This window comes from Capra hircus, chromosome 2 (genome assembly GCF_001704415.2).
Source record: "Capra hircus breed San Clemente chromosome 2, ASM170441v1, whole genome shotgun sequence".
Lineage (NCBI taxonomy): Eukaryota > Metazoa > Chordata > Mammalia > Artiodactyla > Bovidae > Capra > Capra hircus.
This window is the reverse complement of record NC_030809.1, coordinates 33,012,962-33,030,155: the sequence shown is the minus strand read 5'-3', so window position 1 is coordinate 33,030,155 and position 17,194 is coordinate 33,012,962. Positions and strand designations below refer to the sequence as shown.

Sequence of the window (17,194 nt, the reverse complement as noted above, 5' to 3'; positions counted from 1 at the left end):
TAATTCAGTGCTAATCTTTCCTATATTATCGTTTCATAACACCTGCATGAATTTACAAACCAAAGTCTATAAAGCTGTGTCACTAAGCGCTCCCTCTATGTCCAGCACTTGTGTCAATTTCAAAGAGTAACCACTGCCAGTACACCTCATGCTCAGCAAAAGAGGTAGCTTCCAAAAAACAAATACTGCCACTTCCGAGGTATAGAGGCAATAAACAGACATAACTCAAAGAATGGGCTATTGAAAGGAATAGGCTGGCTGTGGGGCCCAGAGAAGTCCCTCTGCGGTGAACCACAGGAGTCATTCATGACACTCAAATTTCCAGTCACTGGAGGAATGCCCAGGCCATGTAGTGAGACCTCCCGGACTCTGCACAGGCCCGTTAGGAGGGTCAAACATACAGAAGCTCATGCCTTCTCGAACTGCCCTGAGCTCAGAAGCTGGGTAAAAGACATGTTGCCAGCAGTAAACTTGGCAATGTTGTGTCTATATCCATAAAGCATAAGAAGAAACAAACCACTGAAAGTGAAAGTTGCTCAGTCATGTCCAACTCTGTGACCCCATGGACTACACAGTCCATGGAATTCTCCAGGCCAGAATACTGGAGTGGGTACCCTTTCCCTTCTCCAGGGGATCTTCCCGACCCAGGAATCGAAGCAGGGTCTCTTGCATTTCAGGCAGATTCTTTACCAACTGAGCTATGAGGGAAGCCCAAACAAAACCAGTATGGAATAGAAAAAAACAAAAGCACTTGGCAAAGTTGAAGCTGAAATATGGAAATACTGGTTTTCTCCTGCAAGGTCATGCTCCTCTGGCCCAGGGACCCTGCTCTGAGGTAGGGTTCAAGTCCTTATCAATTCTTGCTTCCCCGGTTCACAGGAAGTACCACTTATGGTCAGGTTAATTAGCCTAGTAATCATGTCATTTTTCACAAACTCCAAAGAAACCACTTTATACTGGGTCTCATTGTGAAGCTGTATTTCACAGTAAGCATCCTACCTTAATTGAAGCAATATGGAGCAAAGTCTCTCCTCGATGATTTCTCTTCACAGCTGTAAGGCTAATGGGCCAAAGCTTTGTTGCTGAGGGACTACACATCATTCGTCTGTAACTTGGACTGTTCAGGGCAGAAGGCGGCGTACCTGGTGACAGGCTAATGGATTCATCCAATATAGTATGGCTTCTCCTCCTTAATGTGTCCCCAGCTTTTTTGTTTGAAGGTGGTGAAGAACATGCAGGCAATGGCGTGTTTTCTGAGAGCACTGTTGGCTTAACAGAGTTTCCACCAGTGCTCTGGCTGCTGCTTCTGCATCTCTTAGAAACAGGACTGGAAATTCTGTTGTGATGCCCACGCTTCCCATTACAACCTGATGGCAAAGATTTCTCGGACGGAAGACAGTTTGCAGAGACTGTCTTTTCAGGAGTCACTACTTCATTCTTGCTTTCAATTTCTGGAGACTCTATATGCTCAGCCAATGGTAAAAAGACTTCAGCCAAGCTTCCGAAACTTTCAGATTCTGTTACGGACCCACTTGCTAGTAAGTCTATTTCACCATTTATCTGCAGGTTAGGAATCACAGATGGTTGGCTACAGAAGGATACCAGCTTTTCCTTACTTTCCTCTTTGGAGTCAAGGTCACCATCTTCCTTTTCTGCCTCTAAATTCCATTTTTGGTTGACTTCAGCTAAGGTTTTCTTTTTCTGTTTTTTTCTAGATTTTGTGGAAGGCTTCTTAGGCCTCTCAGAAACCTCCACCGGAGGGGTCATAGAGACAAATTCGTACATGGAGGTCTGCTGAGCATTTTCATCATTTTTCACAGAAGGGTGGGTTTGCACTGAAAGTTTACTCACAGTATATCTGACTTTCTTACTTCGAGGACTAAACCACATTTTTATTGAATTCTTCTTACTTTGTGCATCTTTAAATAAATGTTTCCTAGATGTTTCTTCTTTCATATCTGATAGGAAAAAGGAAAAGAAATTGTTACATGAACTTAATCTCTCCCATCTTGAACTCCCAAAGAATTGTGTTGATAGTTCTTCTAAGGTGTATCACCTTTTATTTGTGTACCTCTTCCTTCCTTCCTTGATTATGAAAGCAGATAGCCTCATTCAACAAATATTTACAGAGTCCTATCTGATTTTAGACCATGTTCTAGAAACGTACAGTCCACTGGGAAAGACAAAATATACAAACAAATAATTAGAACATACAGTCTGCTGTATGGAAGTATAGCCATGGGGAAAAGCTATATTAAATAAACAGATTAACAGGTGAGACTTAATAAACAGTAGTCAAAAAAATTAAGACTTATTAGCTGGGGAGGGAATAAAGTCAAGAAAAAAAACAGACTTATTAGCTGATGCTTAATTTTAAAAGAGGACTTTTGAAAATTAATCAATATAATTCACTATAAAACAAACTAAAAAGAAAAATAGGTGGTTTTTCTCAACAGATATAGAAAAATATATACACTGACCAAATCCAGTATCCATTCATTATTTTTAAAAAGGCTCAGCATTAGGGATAGAAGGAAACTTCATCAACCTGCTAAGGACATCTACAAAACTACACACCGCTAGTGCCATCCTTAATGAGAAAAATTGGACTACTATTTTGTTCCTATTATCTTGTTTCTGTCATCAAGACAAGGCAAAGATGTCCACTCTCATCATTCCTATTCAACATCACACTGAAAGTGTGATAGCACACCAAGGTTAAGAAAAAGATAAAAATCACATGAATTAGAAGATATAAAAATGTATCTGCTCAAAGCTAACTTGATTAGCTATACAGAATATCCCAAAGAATCTCTTAAAAAATCACTAATAAACCAAGTGACTGTTCAAGGTCACAGAATACAAAATCAATATACCAAGTTCAATTGCAACTGTATTCCTACACACTAAAAATGAACATATGTAAACTACCAGACAATGCAAATTCTTGTTGGCAATGTTAAAGACTTCAACACATACGCTAAGAGCAAAAGAAAACCACTAAAATGTTTTGTGTCAATCCGGTGGCATGACTATATCTGTGTTTTTAAAAGATCCCTCTTGGCTGGAGTGTGGGAGAACAGGTTGGAAGAGGGCAAGAATGGATGCAAGAATAATCGTCAAGAGGCAAAGTAGTAATACAAGGAGAAGATAACAGCCTAGAGAGGTGACAGTCGAGAAAGAAGTAGAATTACTTGAAAAATATTTAGGAGATAAGATTTACAGGATTTGGAGATGAAATGAATAAAGAAAAAGGTGACAAAACCATTCATATGTTTCTGACTTATAGCACTGGATGCACCTAGAGAAAAAACACTTATGCTGGCAGGGACAATCTGCTCAGGCTCCCGAGCACACTGACATGCTCTTGTGGGGTGTACTAAGAGGGTAAGGCCCTGGATGCTTTTTCCCAGGCCATTTCTCAGGACTGTGTGCAGCAAGCAAACCTGAGGGAGCATCAGTGTTTCCCCAGGGAAAAAAAGCAGGTCCATTTCTGCTTTCTCTGTGCATGTTAAGGCACTTCAGTCATGTCTGACTCTGTGCAGCCCTATGGACTCTAGCCCATCAGGCTCCTCTGTCCCTGGGATTCTCCAGGCAAGAGTACTAGTGTTATATAGTCAATTCCCCAAAGCTCTGAGTTCCTTTCCTGTATCGCAACCACCTGTATGTGTAGCAATCCATGATGGGCCCTTTGTCAAGCATCATCACAAATGCAAAGGTGCACTGAGGAATCTCAACGGCAATGTGATAAAATATTTGCAATTTTTTTTACGCATGTACTCTTTCACAAGGCAATTTTATCTCTAGTAACCTATCTTACAAAATATACAAAATATTCATTCATGTGTCTGCAAATCTGGATGTGTGAATGCTAACTGCAGCAATATTTGTGATAGCCCAAATGAGGAAAAAAGTCAGTGTTTATCAACTGGAAATCAGTTAACTATGGAGCATTTATATTACAAAATCTTATGGAGCTGCTATACACATCAACTAACATGCAAAGATCCTCAAGACACTTTAAGAGTAGTACAATCCTATTTAAATTTTAAAAATTCTATTGTGTTTATATTCTAATATTTTCATAAATTCATAAAGAAAGATTCAGTTCAGTCCAGTCGCTCAGTCGTGTCCGACTCTTCGCGACCCCATGAACCGCAGCATCCCTGTCCATCACCAACTCCAGGAGTTCACTCAGACTCATGTCCATCGAGTCAGTGATGCCATCCAGCCATCTCATCCTCTGTCGTCCCCTTCTCCTCCTGCCCCCAATCCCTCCCAGCATCAGAGTCTTCTCCAATGAGTCAGCTCTTCGCATGAGGTGGCCAAAGGACTGGAGTTTCAGCTTTAGCATCATTCCTTCCAAAGAAATCCCAGGGCTGATCTCCTTCAGAATGGACTGGTTGGATCTCCCTGCAGTCCAAGGGACTCTCAAGAGTCTTCTCCAACACCACAGTTCAAAAGCATCAATTCTTCAGTGCTCAGCCTTCTTCACAGTCCAACTCTCACATCCATACATGACCACAGGAAAAACCATAGCCTTGACTAGACGGACCTTAGTCGGCAAAGTAATGTCCCTGCTTTTGAATATGCTGTTTAGGTTGTTCATAACTTTTCTTCCAAGGAGTAAGCGTCTTTTAATTTCATGGCTGCAGTCATGATCTGCAGTGATTCTGGAACCCAGAAAAATAAAGTCTGACACTGTTTCCACTGTTTCCCCATCTATTTCCCACGAAGTGATGGGACCGGATGCCATACTGATAGAGTTTTGCCAAGAAAATGCACTGGTCATAGCAAACACCCTCTTCCAACAACACAAGAGAAGACTCTACACATGGACATCACCAGATGGTCAACACTGAAATCAGATTGATTCTATTCTTTGCAGTCAAAGATGGAGAAGCTCTATACAGTCAACAAAAACAAGACCAGGAGCTGACTGTGGCTCAGATCATGAACTCCTTATTTCCAAATTCAGACTTAAATTGAAGAAAGAAGGGAAAACCACTAGAACATTCAGGTATGACCTAAATCAAATCCCTTATGATTATACAGTGGAAGTGAGAAATAGATTTAAGGGCCTAGATCTGATAGATAGAGTGCCTGATGAACTATGGAATGAGGTTCGTGACATTGTACAGGAGACAGGGATCAAGACCATCCCCATGGAAAAGAAATGCAAAAAAGCAAAATGGCTGTCTGGGGAGGCCTTACAAATAGCTGTGAAAAGAAGAGAGGTGAAAAGGAAAGGAGAAAAGGAAAGATATAAGCATCTGAATGCAGAGTTCCAGAGAATAGCAAGAAGAGATAAGAAAGCCTTCTTCAGTCATCAATGCAAAGAAATAGAGGAAAACAACAGAATGGGAAAGCCTAGAGATCTCTTCGAGAAAATCAGAGATACCAAGGGAACATTTCATGCAAAGAAAGATTAGGAAGGTTAACTAAAAACAGTACCTCTGAAAAAGATTTTGTGTTTTTTGGTTGGGAATAAAGGGTAGAGGGGGACTTTCACATGTTACTCTACACACTTTCATACTGCTTACTCAGTTGCTAATAGAATGTTCTCTTATATTTCTTATGTAAATTAAACAAAAAGAAAATAAAACTTGTATAATACAAGTTATATACCTAATTGGTGACTGAGCTGGCACTTGAATTCCTAAGTTCTCACTATGTAAAAATTAAAACTTTTCACTAAATACATGCTATATGTAATACTGTGATTTATAAGAAATATACATTTGGTCTTTGTCCACCATTGTTGTTGCTGTTTAGTCACTAAATTGTGTCCAGCTCTTTTGCGACATCATGGACTATAGCCCGCCAGGCTCCTCTGTCCATGGGATTTCCCAGGCAAGAATACTGGAGGGTGTTTCCATTTCCTTCTCCAGGGGATCTTCCAAACCCATGAATTGAACCTGTGTCTCCTGCATTGGCAGGCAGATTATTTACTACTGAGCCACCAGGGAAGCCCAATGAACCAGGCACAGAGTTCCTAAAACCCTTGAAATTTCCTATATGAACCACAGGGGCTTCTTTTGTTACATTTAATTGTGTTCCTAGTTACCGAAACAGCTCCAGTAAAAAGATAAAATTGGTGTCTTTTATTATTCATAACAAGCCCTGGTTCAACCACACCTGAGTTTATGTTAATAAGATATCAGAAAGTCCCTAATGTTGGAGGCTGGTTGCCAAGGGAACCGACCTGGATTAGAGGGTTATAACTTTCAATCCCACCCCCTGACCGCCAGGAAGAGTGGGACAGAGGTTGAGCCCATCACCGAAGGCCAATGATTTAATCAATCAAAACTTTGATCAGGCTTCCCTGGTGGCTAAGACCATAAAGAATCTGCCTGCAATGCAGGAGTTTAGTTCAGTTCAGTCGCTCAGTCACGTCGGACTCTTTGCAACCCCATGAATCGCATTCCGGCCATCTCATCCTCTGTCGTCCCCTTTTCCTCCTGTCCCCAATCCCTCCCAGCATCAGACTCTTTTCCAATGAGTCAACTCTTCTCATGAGGTGGCCAAAGTACTGGAGTTTCAGCCTCAGCATCAGTCCTTCCAATGAACACCCAGGCTGGTTTCCTTCAGAATGGACTGGTTGGATCTCCTTGCAGTCCAAGGGACTCTCAAGAGTCTTCTCCAACACCACAGTTCAAAAGCATCAATTCTTCAGCGCTCAGCCTTCTTCACAGTCTAATTCTCACATCCATACATGACCACTGGAAAAACCATAGCCTTGACTAGATGGACCTTTGCTGACAAAGTAGTGTCTCTGCTTTTGAATACGCTATCTAGGTTGTTCATAACTTTCCTTCCTAGGAGTAAGTGTCTTTTAATTTCATGGCTGCAATCACCATCTGCAGTGATTTTGGAGCCTAAGAAAATAAAGTCAACCACTGTTTCCACTGTTTCCCCATCTGTTTGCCATGAAGTGACAGGACCGGATGCCATGATCTTTGTTTTCTGAATGTTGAGCTTTAAGCCAACTTTTTCACTCTCCTCTGTCACTTTCATCAAGAAGCTCTTTAGTTCTTCTTGGCTTTCTGCCATAAGGGTGGTGTCATCTGCATATCTGAGGTTATTGATATTTCTCCCGGCAGTCTTGATTCCAGCTTGTGCTTCTTCCAGCCCAGCATTTCTCATGATGTACTCTGCATAGAAGTTAAATAAGCAGGGTGACAATATACAGCCTTGACATACTCCTTTTCCTATTTGGAACCAGTCTGTTTTTCCATGTCCAGTTCTAACTGTTGCTTCCTGACCTGCATATAGGTTTCTCAAGAGGCAGGTCAGGTTGTCTGGTATTCCCATCTCTTTCAGAATTTTCCAGTTTATTGTGATCCACACAGGTTCAGTTCCTGTCTTGTGAAGATCCTCTGGAGAAGGAAATAGCAATTCACTCCAGTATTCTTACGCAGAGAATCCCAGGGACAGAGGAGCCTGGTGGGCTACAGTCCATGGTGTCACAAAGTCAGACACGACTGAGCGACTAACACACACACACACAGACACACAGACACGACTGAGTGACACATACACATACACACACACAAACACACACCCCTATATAAAGAAGTCTCCATTAAAAAAAAAAACCCTCCAAAACACACACACACACACACACACACCCCCCACACACCCACACCCACACCCACACCCACACACCCCCCTATATAAAGAAGTCTCCACTAAAAAAAAGCCCTCCAAAACATAGTTGGCGAGTTTCCGGGCTGATGAACGTGTGAAGGTGCTGGGGAAGCTGTACACCCAGAAGGGACATGGAAGCCCTTTGCCCCTTCAACACACTTAGCCCTATGGACCTCCTCCTGTTTGGCTGTTCCTGTGGTATATCCTATTATAATAAACCAAGAATCTGGTAAGTAACATGTATGCCTGGATTCTGTGAGACACTCTAGCAAATTATTTAAATTCGAGGTGTTGACAGGAGCCTACAATTTATAGCCAGTGGGTTCAGAAGCAGAAACTGGACCTGAGAGTGGCACCTAGGAGGAAGTGGGAGCGGTCTTACGGACTCCTAACCTGTAAGATTTGACACTATCTCCAGGTAGACAGCGGGTAAACTGACACCCAGCTGATGTCACATAATGGCTCGATGTGCGGAAACCCACACATCTGGTGTCAGAAGGGAAACAGTACTGTATGTGATAGTAGGGTGAGTGGTGGTGGTGGTTTAGTCGCTAAGTCGTGTCCGACTCTTGCAACCCGTAGCCCACCAGGCACCTCTGTCCTTGGGATTTCCCAGGCAAGAACACTGGAGCGGATTGCCACTTCCTTCTCCAGGGGATCTTCCCAACCCAGGAACCGAACCTGGGTGTCCTGCACTGCAGGCAGATTCTTTACTGACTGAGCTATGAGGGAAGCCCAGTCGGGTGAGCAGAGGACACATAAGGGGAAGAAAGCTTATCTTTACACAGCTTATAGTATAATCTTTACGTGTATTTTATTCTTTCAGACCTACCAATCTTGCCTGTTAACAGAGGCTCCAGAAATAGAGAATAACTGTACAGAATCTCACTTTCTGACTCTGGCAGTGGTCCCTCTTCAAGCTCTCTTGTTCTGTTTTTGCCCTTAAGCCCATTCAGTTCAGTTCAGTTCAGTCACGTCACTCAGCCGTGTCCGACCCTTTGCGACCCCATGAATCGCAGGATGCCAGGCCTCCCTGTCCATCACCAACTCCCGGAGTCCACCCAAACTTCTGTCCATCGAGCCGGTGATGCCATCCAGCCATCTCATCCTCTGTTGTCCCTTTCTCCTCCGGTCCCCAATCCCTCCCAGCATCAGGGTCTTTTCCAATGAGTCAACCATTATTCAAAAATATTCCCTTAACATTCTCTTTTCTCACTCCATATGGACAGGTAAAACCAACCCAGTCAGCCCAGCACAGTGGTGAGCACATAAACAGTGCTCAGAAAACACTGATGAATTGATGAATAAATTATTTGGAATGTTCTCTTAAATTCCCTGGTGGCTCAGATGGTAAAGAGTCTGCCTGTAATGCAGGAGACCCAGGTTTAATCCCTGAGTCAGGAAGATCCCCAGAGAAGGAAATGGCAACCCAGTCCAGTATTCTTGCCTGGAAAATCCCACGGACGGAGGAGCCTGGCCAACTACAGTCCATGGGTAGCAAAGAGTCAGACACGACTGAGTGACTTCACTTTCACTTTCATGTTCTCTTAAATCTTGACTGGTATTTATTCAAGGGAGGTTAGAATTCAATTTAAGGGCCAGAAGAAAGTTGAGGAACTGTCCAGTTCTGTCATTTTAAATATAAGGAATTAAAAGTTAAAAAGAAAGAAGAGGAAGTCTCCCAGCTCCCAATCCAATACTCTTCTCTTCACACACAATGGATTATCAAGAGGCCACTTCAGTTATGAAGAAGAACACCAGAAAAGCAGAGAAACTGGGAAAAAACCACAATCACCAGGACTACCTGACCGGACTGACAATGACCAACAAGTAACTTCACATTTCCTAACGCTTACTCCCCGAATTAACATGGACTGAGTCTCCCATAACTAACCAGGACAGTAGAATAGGTTTTATTTGTCCTGTTTTAAAAAAGAATAAGGAAGTCATTTGACTAATGTTTTTCTCTTAAAAGGTCACTCTTCATTCAAGCTGGAGCACGCACGAGTGCCCAGTCGTGTCTGGCTCTTTGCAACACGATGGACTGTAGCCCACCAGGCTCCCCTATCCACGGGATTCTCCATGGAAGAATACTGGAGTAGGCTGTCATTTCCTCCTCCAGGGCACCTTCTGAGCCAGGGATGGAATCCGTGTCCCCTGCATTGCCAGGCAGACTCTTTTCCAAGAGTTCTATATAAAATCTTTCTTACATTATGGAATCTAGAGAAAAATTTTAATGAAGTTCTGACACTAAGTTGCTTTGAGAAGAAAACCTACCTATGCATCTTACTCCTGAGGACCGTAACAGCCACTGAGTAGGAAGTAAGCGTGTATGGACGTTACCACAGTGAAACTGTCAAGTGCGTTATTCCTACGAAGCTTTCATACTCAAAGAGATACACAGTAATTTTAATTTCATTTTTCTATTGTTTCTGGGAATACATTTCAACATTTCTCATGTCTTAAAATATTAGCAAGAGAAAATGAAGTTATGAAATGTTATTTTTGAATTCCTTTTAGATACTCTTTATTCACAAAGAACAGTTTAAAATTATTTTAATACATGAGAGGATTAATAAACTCTCAGATCTTCCCTAAAGTTCAAAACCCCTTTGGTGTATTCTTTCACCTCATGTTTCTTAAGTACAAAATTCCTATCTTTATAAATAGATCTGCCAAGTAAAAAACAGCACTTTAGACAGATTAAGAAAAATGAAACACTGGATTTTGAAAATCAACTTGTATTTATCTCTGGAGAAATTTCAGAGATATGATCCCTGTCAAGCAAAACAATTCAGTGAAACCCCCACTCACTCCAAAGAAGCTATTCCTTCCTCCTGGGAATGGAAAAGGAAGCCACTGCACTGAAAAGTCAGTTAACAATAAACCAGCTGGAAGGAGAAGAGGGTATCAGAGTGAGAGCAGACCCTCTAACACCCTTTTTCCATCTGAACTGAACTGATGCTCAGAAAAGTGCAATTAAGACAGGATCTTGGAAATAAAAGCAATCCAAATGAAGATCCATTCACACAGACTTTACATCTAAATTCAACATCTAAATGTCACTTTTCTCTGCAGTGACAAATAGATTTCAAAACTAAGTCCTTTCTAACATAATCTGGAGACAAGAGAAAAGGTCAAAATGAAATGTTATCAGGATTACTTTTTAAGAAAGACTCAGAATTACAAGGACTTAAAGGTTAATCCTTTGCTAGTCTGTAAAAACTCATACTTGATTTTTTAATTTAATATTAAACACAGGTGATGACATTTTCAATTAAAAACATTGAATTCTGAAGTCCTTAACAGTTATAAAACTTACAAAATGTAGAATTAGGCATTTTAAGGGAAAATTAAGACTTGCAGGTAGTAATAACATAATTAACTAAAAAAAAATCTAAACCTAAAAAGACAACAGAACTTCAAACTGAAGAGCACATGTTTTCTTCAGTAACAACATAATCAACAACAGACTTTAAAATGCGGAACACAAATACAGGAGTAAATGAAGATAGCATATATTCATGCAATTTACATGTACACAATAATCTTACTAATCTCACTAATCATCCAGTAATAAATTTACTCAGGATGATTCTGATTATGCATCTTGTCCTAACTAAGCAAGAATGACTATAGCAAACACGATTTTAAGTTTTGGATTTTACACAGCATAACTAAGTTACACAGCATAACTAAGTTAAGAATGTAAAAAGAGAAAACACCACTACTGTTGGAACATAAATCAAACTATCAACAGCTACAACAGGTTTTATGGGTGAATGCTGTTAAGCATGAATTATCATATTCATTTCATGAAGAAAAATATTGGTTCTTCCTCTACATAGCAAATTTCTTAATGACATATAAAAGAATTCTATTCTCTGAATTTAAGTATTTCTGAGTACTCCACAAAACACTGAGGAACGGAGATGTACATGCTGCTAAGGAGCTGCTTAGCCAAGAGTTTTGTTAAAATTTAATAATAAACTATAGAAAAGGGAAGCAATTAACAAATGCGATTTAGCTATCATTAATCTACATCAAAGGATTATAATGATGTACATTGTGTGCCTTTCAAATTATTCTCTATTATAGGTTTCACAACAGAAGTTGAGAAATCTCTTTGACAAACTAGTCCCTTATTAAAAATCAAAGGAAAGTACTTTGCTACCATCTGTGCAACATTAACGCCTTCACTAAAGAATGATTATTTTGTAAGTTAAGAAGTATTCAGCTCTATTTAAAACAAAACAGCAGTGACACAGCTATTCAAATGCTCATCTTCATCTATTATAAAAAAGTCATAGCATATATGAAACACTATGCAATTCGCTACAGAAAGACCAGCATCTCTCCCAAAACCTTTCCTAACAGAAAGGAAAATTGAGACCCATGAAAGCATAATCAAAGTGTTGCTGTTTTTTTTTTTTTTTTTAATGTCACCAACACCAACATATGCTTCACAAAACCTGACCAGCACCTGCAATGTCTGATTTAATAAGATGGGGGGCAAGAGAAAATAAAAACTTAAAAGTTTAATGCCACTCTTAGAAAGCAGATTATGTTTTAAAGAATAAGGTAAAATTACCCATAAATGGTTGTCAGAAAAATTTATGACAATCTCTTCTCTTTAAAGAACACTGAACCAAGAAAAATCTGTTCAAGTATTTAAAAGCTCATTTTAGAAAGGATTACTATAAATTAGGCTTCTTTGTCTCCAGTATGCCATATACCATGTCCATGATTTGACAAGTTCTTCCTAATTACCCATTTTAATTACAGTAATTATATATTTTATAGTAAATGAAAGTAACCAGGTTCATTCAGAAGATAAATTATGAATTACAGGTTTTAAAAAATTAGAGAAAATGTGGCTATGTCCAACCATTCCACTTAATTAATCATATTCAACAGATTACCATTCAATAGAACCATATGATTTTGGAGCTAGAACTCAGGAATCACTTAATCTAATACTTTTATCTTATAATGATATTATTTCCAAGTTCCTCATTACAAAGAGGATGAACCATTATTTGTCACCAACTGTTAGCTCCCTTTACATAGTCATCTAGTTTGCCTTATAATATTTTGGCTTTAGAAGTACTTGCTAGATAAAAAATATATGGAATAAACTATAAAGACACAAAGGGATATACCAAAAGAAACCACCTCAATTCCCTTCAAGACTAAATCTGTTTTGGGTGGCTAAACCTTGAGAGGAAAAGGTGATAATGATGCAACTTACAAGAAGTAGAAAATACTTTGTACCATGGGAATAACACATCCAGACAGAAATTTATACTTTAATATATTTATATTCTAGATACACTTCATCTTCTCTAAATATAGCAAAAGAGATGTTACCATTATAAAATGGATTACTGAAACCAAAATGTAAGAATTTGTTTTAATATTGTTTTAATTAAGTTTAGTCTCTAGGATATGAATTAGTCTTAACACTGCCAATTTTTTTCTAACACAATTCAATGAACTACCCACACTTCTAACAAAAGTACTGTGCTAAATGATAAAACAATAGGCAAGACACTGACAATATTACCATCCTGCATAACCTAGGCCCTCAGTTTCCTCACCTACAGAATAAAAATCCTAAAATTGTGATTATAGGTTAGGTAAACAGTGAAATTTCAACTCACTTTAAAATACGTAAAATGTTAAAGCCAGCACAGCTCAAGTCTGATAATGACTAATGTAGTCATCATTCATTATAATAAGGAAAATAAACACAAAGTGGCCTTTGGAAAGTGAATCGCTGTAATTCACTCCCCACGCTCCACCTCTGCTTAGATGAGAAAGACAGAATTCCAGAAGGCCTCAGGTTCCACACAAAAACTTGTTCTCTACTCAGCAATTTTCCTGCATCTCTTTTTTAATGATGAAATATCAAGGCATTTAATATTCCAAGGTCCATGAAATGTGAAAACCATACTGATAACTCAAACATCACTAACTAATAGTAAAATTTCTTGAGCCCCCTGATTCCTCTTGGCATCACATGGCACGCAGACCTCAGTGAGCCAGAAGTGACTACAAGCAACCCACCGAAGGTTATTCTGCTCCCTCATTAGTATCATCAGAGGTGTCAGTGCTGCTTTTGGGCTAACCTGTGTCTCTCCCAAAATTCACATTTTGAAGTCCTAATACCATTACCTTAGAACATGACCTTATTTGGAAACCAGCTCATTTGCACATATGATTAGTTAAGATGAGGAAGATGGGGCTCTAATGTAATATGAACCCTGATCAAACAAAAAAGGGAAATTTGACACAAACATGCATATATGGAGAACACCACAAGACCACCTTCTACAAATCAAAGCGAGAAGCCTGGCACTCATCTTTTCCTCACAGACCTCAAAGTAACCAAACTTACCTACCCCTTGATTTCTAGCCTTCAGAACTATGAGACAATAAATTTCTATTGTTTAACCCATCCAGTCTGTGGGACTTTTTTACAGCAGTCCTAGCAAGCTAATATCTGACTATATAGAAGCTGAAGAAGAATCAGATCAGAATATCATGACAGCCACAAACAAAATAGCACCCAAATCACAAGGCCTGGCCGACATTCCTAAAAGGCCACACATCTTTAAGAACCTGATGCAAGCTACTTTCACAGAGACATGACATTTTTCATATCATACACTTAAGAGAATCACTAATCCCCACCCTCAACACTGCTAAAGATGTGTGGACTCTTGATTAAGAATTCCTGCCTAATCAACGGTATGGGGATGGGAAGGGAGCAGGATCATACACCCATCTTTTCTAAATATAAAGTAAAACACTATCAGCACTGCCTCTGGTAAAGAAGGAAATGAACACAGATGAACTAATAAAACTTTTCCTCATTGTGCCTTTAAATAGGGTTATGTTATTTTTTAAAGGTAAGTACTTTTAAAAATATGTGCATATAAAATTATATCTGAAAATAAGAAAAACTTTATCACCATAGCACATTTTATCATGAAAGAATAGAATCTAATACAATAATCAGCAAACTAGATAAAGAAAACTTTTCTTTGGTAAACTATGGTTCAAAGTCTTCTCAAAAATATGGACCTGGTCAGTAAGACTCAAAGTAGTTGTCTTATTTCTTTATTTTGCCCAAACAACTTCGCCTTTAGTAGTTGACAATAACGTTATCATGTTGGAAAATAAGATCATAAATATTAAAAAATAGAAATTCTACCATTTTATATGAGCCTAATCAATCATTCATAGCATCCTACCAGTCAAGAAAAGGTTCTCTCATAAACACAAGCTAACATGGTATTACCTGGTCAATAAAAAACCAATTCCAATATCTGATTATGAAGATTTAAAATGCTTTACTTTCTCTCCACAGCTGATTAGCTCTCGGCAGAAAGCAAAATGGGAAGATACATAGTTAATACACAGAGCCTAAGAACAATTTTGAAAAACATTAACCTCTGTTTAAACAGAAAAGAAAATGAATATTAGGTTTTGCTCTTTCAAAATGTGCACATCTAATAAATCTGTAGGAAAATGATACACAGAAGGTTGCATTCTGTCTAGTGAAATGATATTTAAGTGAGTTTTAAGGACAAAATCATTATTACTAGGGACAGAAATCACTACTCCATATATATTATACAGAAAATATTTAACAGTAAAAAGCGGGCAGAAAGAGAAGGGGACGACAGAGGATGAGATGGTTGGATGGCATCACTGACTCCATGGACATGAGTCTGAGAAAACTCCAGGAGTTGGCGATGGACAGGGAAGCCTGGCGTGCTACAGTCCATGGGGTAGCAAAGACTCAGACACAACTAAGTGACTGAACTGAACTGAAAAAGCGGGTAGTGTAGGTGAGGGAAAATCTCTGAACTGAGAATCAAAAGAAACAGGCTTTATTTCTCCTGCTCCTGGTACTAACTATGGGAGACTTCAGGCAAGATCATGTAACTTCTCTGGACCCTGGCTTCTCATCTATAAAATAACGTAGTCAGACTTAATTATCTCTAAGGTAGCTATCACCTCTTGATTCATAACACTATAAACCTTCAAATCTGAAATAAGTCATTCATATTTTATATATTTATAAAATCAATATGAACCTCAGTTATTTAAGAGAGACAGTGATACTTCCTTCTTACCTGAAAGATCAGTGTCGTGCAGCAAATTCCGAAGCTTACTACAGAGCTGGATCATGCTGTCCAGCTGTCTGTTTATCTTCACATCTTGTATCCAGGCTGGGGTATAACACACTGGACATTCGCTTCCAATGCAGTCACTTACACAATAACTTAAAAAGGATAAAAAAATATATAGATATCAACACACATTCAGCAGGATCTAAATTCAAAAAAATAAACAGTATGAACAGAAGTAAATGAAGCAGAGGCTATTCTAATAAACATTGGTCAATCATAAAATAATTAGTTAAAATAGTGTTTTTGAAAGAGTATATGACACTAATACAGACATCATGCAATCCACATCTAAAGTTGCTTATGTAACTGCTACGAAAAGACTATACCTGGCCAGACAAAAGTCTGCATAACTTTTCCCTGTAGATAAGTCTATAGCTTCTAAAGAGAGTACTGCTGCTGCTGCTGCTAAGTCGCCTCAGTCGTGTCCGACTCTGTGCGACCCCACAGATGGCAGCCCACCAGGCTCCGCTGTCCCTGGGATTCTCCAGACAAGAACATTGGAGTGGGTTGCCATTTCCTTCTTCAGTGCATAAAAGTGAAGTGAAAGTGAAGTCGCTCAGTCGTGTCCGACTCCTAGCAAGCCCATGGACTGCAGCCTACCAGGCTCCTCCGTCCATGGGATTTGCCAGGCAAGAGTACTGGAGTGGGTTGCCATTGCCTTCTCCAAAAGAGAGTATAGTGGGAGATTAAAAAAAAAAAAAAATTAGTCCCCAATGCGTACAAGCCATGCATATGAACCTTGCCTGTTCTAAACCTAACACCGTGCTTCATAGAAATTCCCAAAATTACTGCAAAGACAAAGGTAAAGGTATTTTTTCTTTTATTTGTGTACAAGTGTCTAAAGGCTTTTAAAGTAGTTTTTGAGAAAAGATTTTGGTTTTTTCAGGTACTTTTAATCTGTAGATTCAGTTAAATGACCTCAGATTATCTGTCCAAGAGTTATAATCTCATAATTAGAAAGGCTTTTATTAAATTTCTTGGTGGCTCAGACGGTAAAGAACCCGCCCATAATGGGAGAAACCTCGGTTTGATCCCTGGGTTGGGAAGATGCCCTGGAGGAGAGCATGGCAACCCACTTCAGTATTCTTGCCTGAAGAATCCCCATGGATGGAGGAGCCTGGCAGGCTACAGTCCATGGGGTCACAAAGACTGAGCAACTAAACACAACACAACCCAACACAACAATACCATTTATGACTCCGATGAAGATGTGCACAAGCTTTTGTTCACAATTCCCCCCTGAAACCTATCTGTGAATCCCGAAACAAGAACCCTCTACACTGCATGGTGGGAGTTCCCTGGTGACCGAGCGGTTAGGATTCCAGGCATTCACTGCCAGA

General features: G+C 39.5%; 1 protein-coding gene across 2 annotated transcripts in view; it reads right to left on the bottom strand.

The window, feature by feature from the left end:
• Positions 1-17,194, bottom strand: part of BARD1 (BRCA1 associated RING domain 1) — an 86,867-nt gene that overhangs the window by 51,188 nt on the left and 18,485 nt on the right. For both annotated transcript variants that reach the window (XM_013972552.2, XM_018059882.1), the window contains 2 exons: positions 15,798-15,946; positions 1,000-1,958 (listed from right to left, as the gene is read on the bottom strand). In XM_013972552.2, the coding sequence (XP_013828006.2) occupies positions 1,000-1,958; positions 15,798-15,946 (1,108 nt within the window). The remainder of the gene's footprint in view (positions 1-999; positions 1,959-15,797; positions 15,947-17,194) is intronic.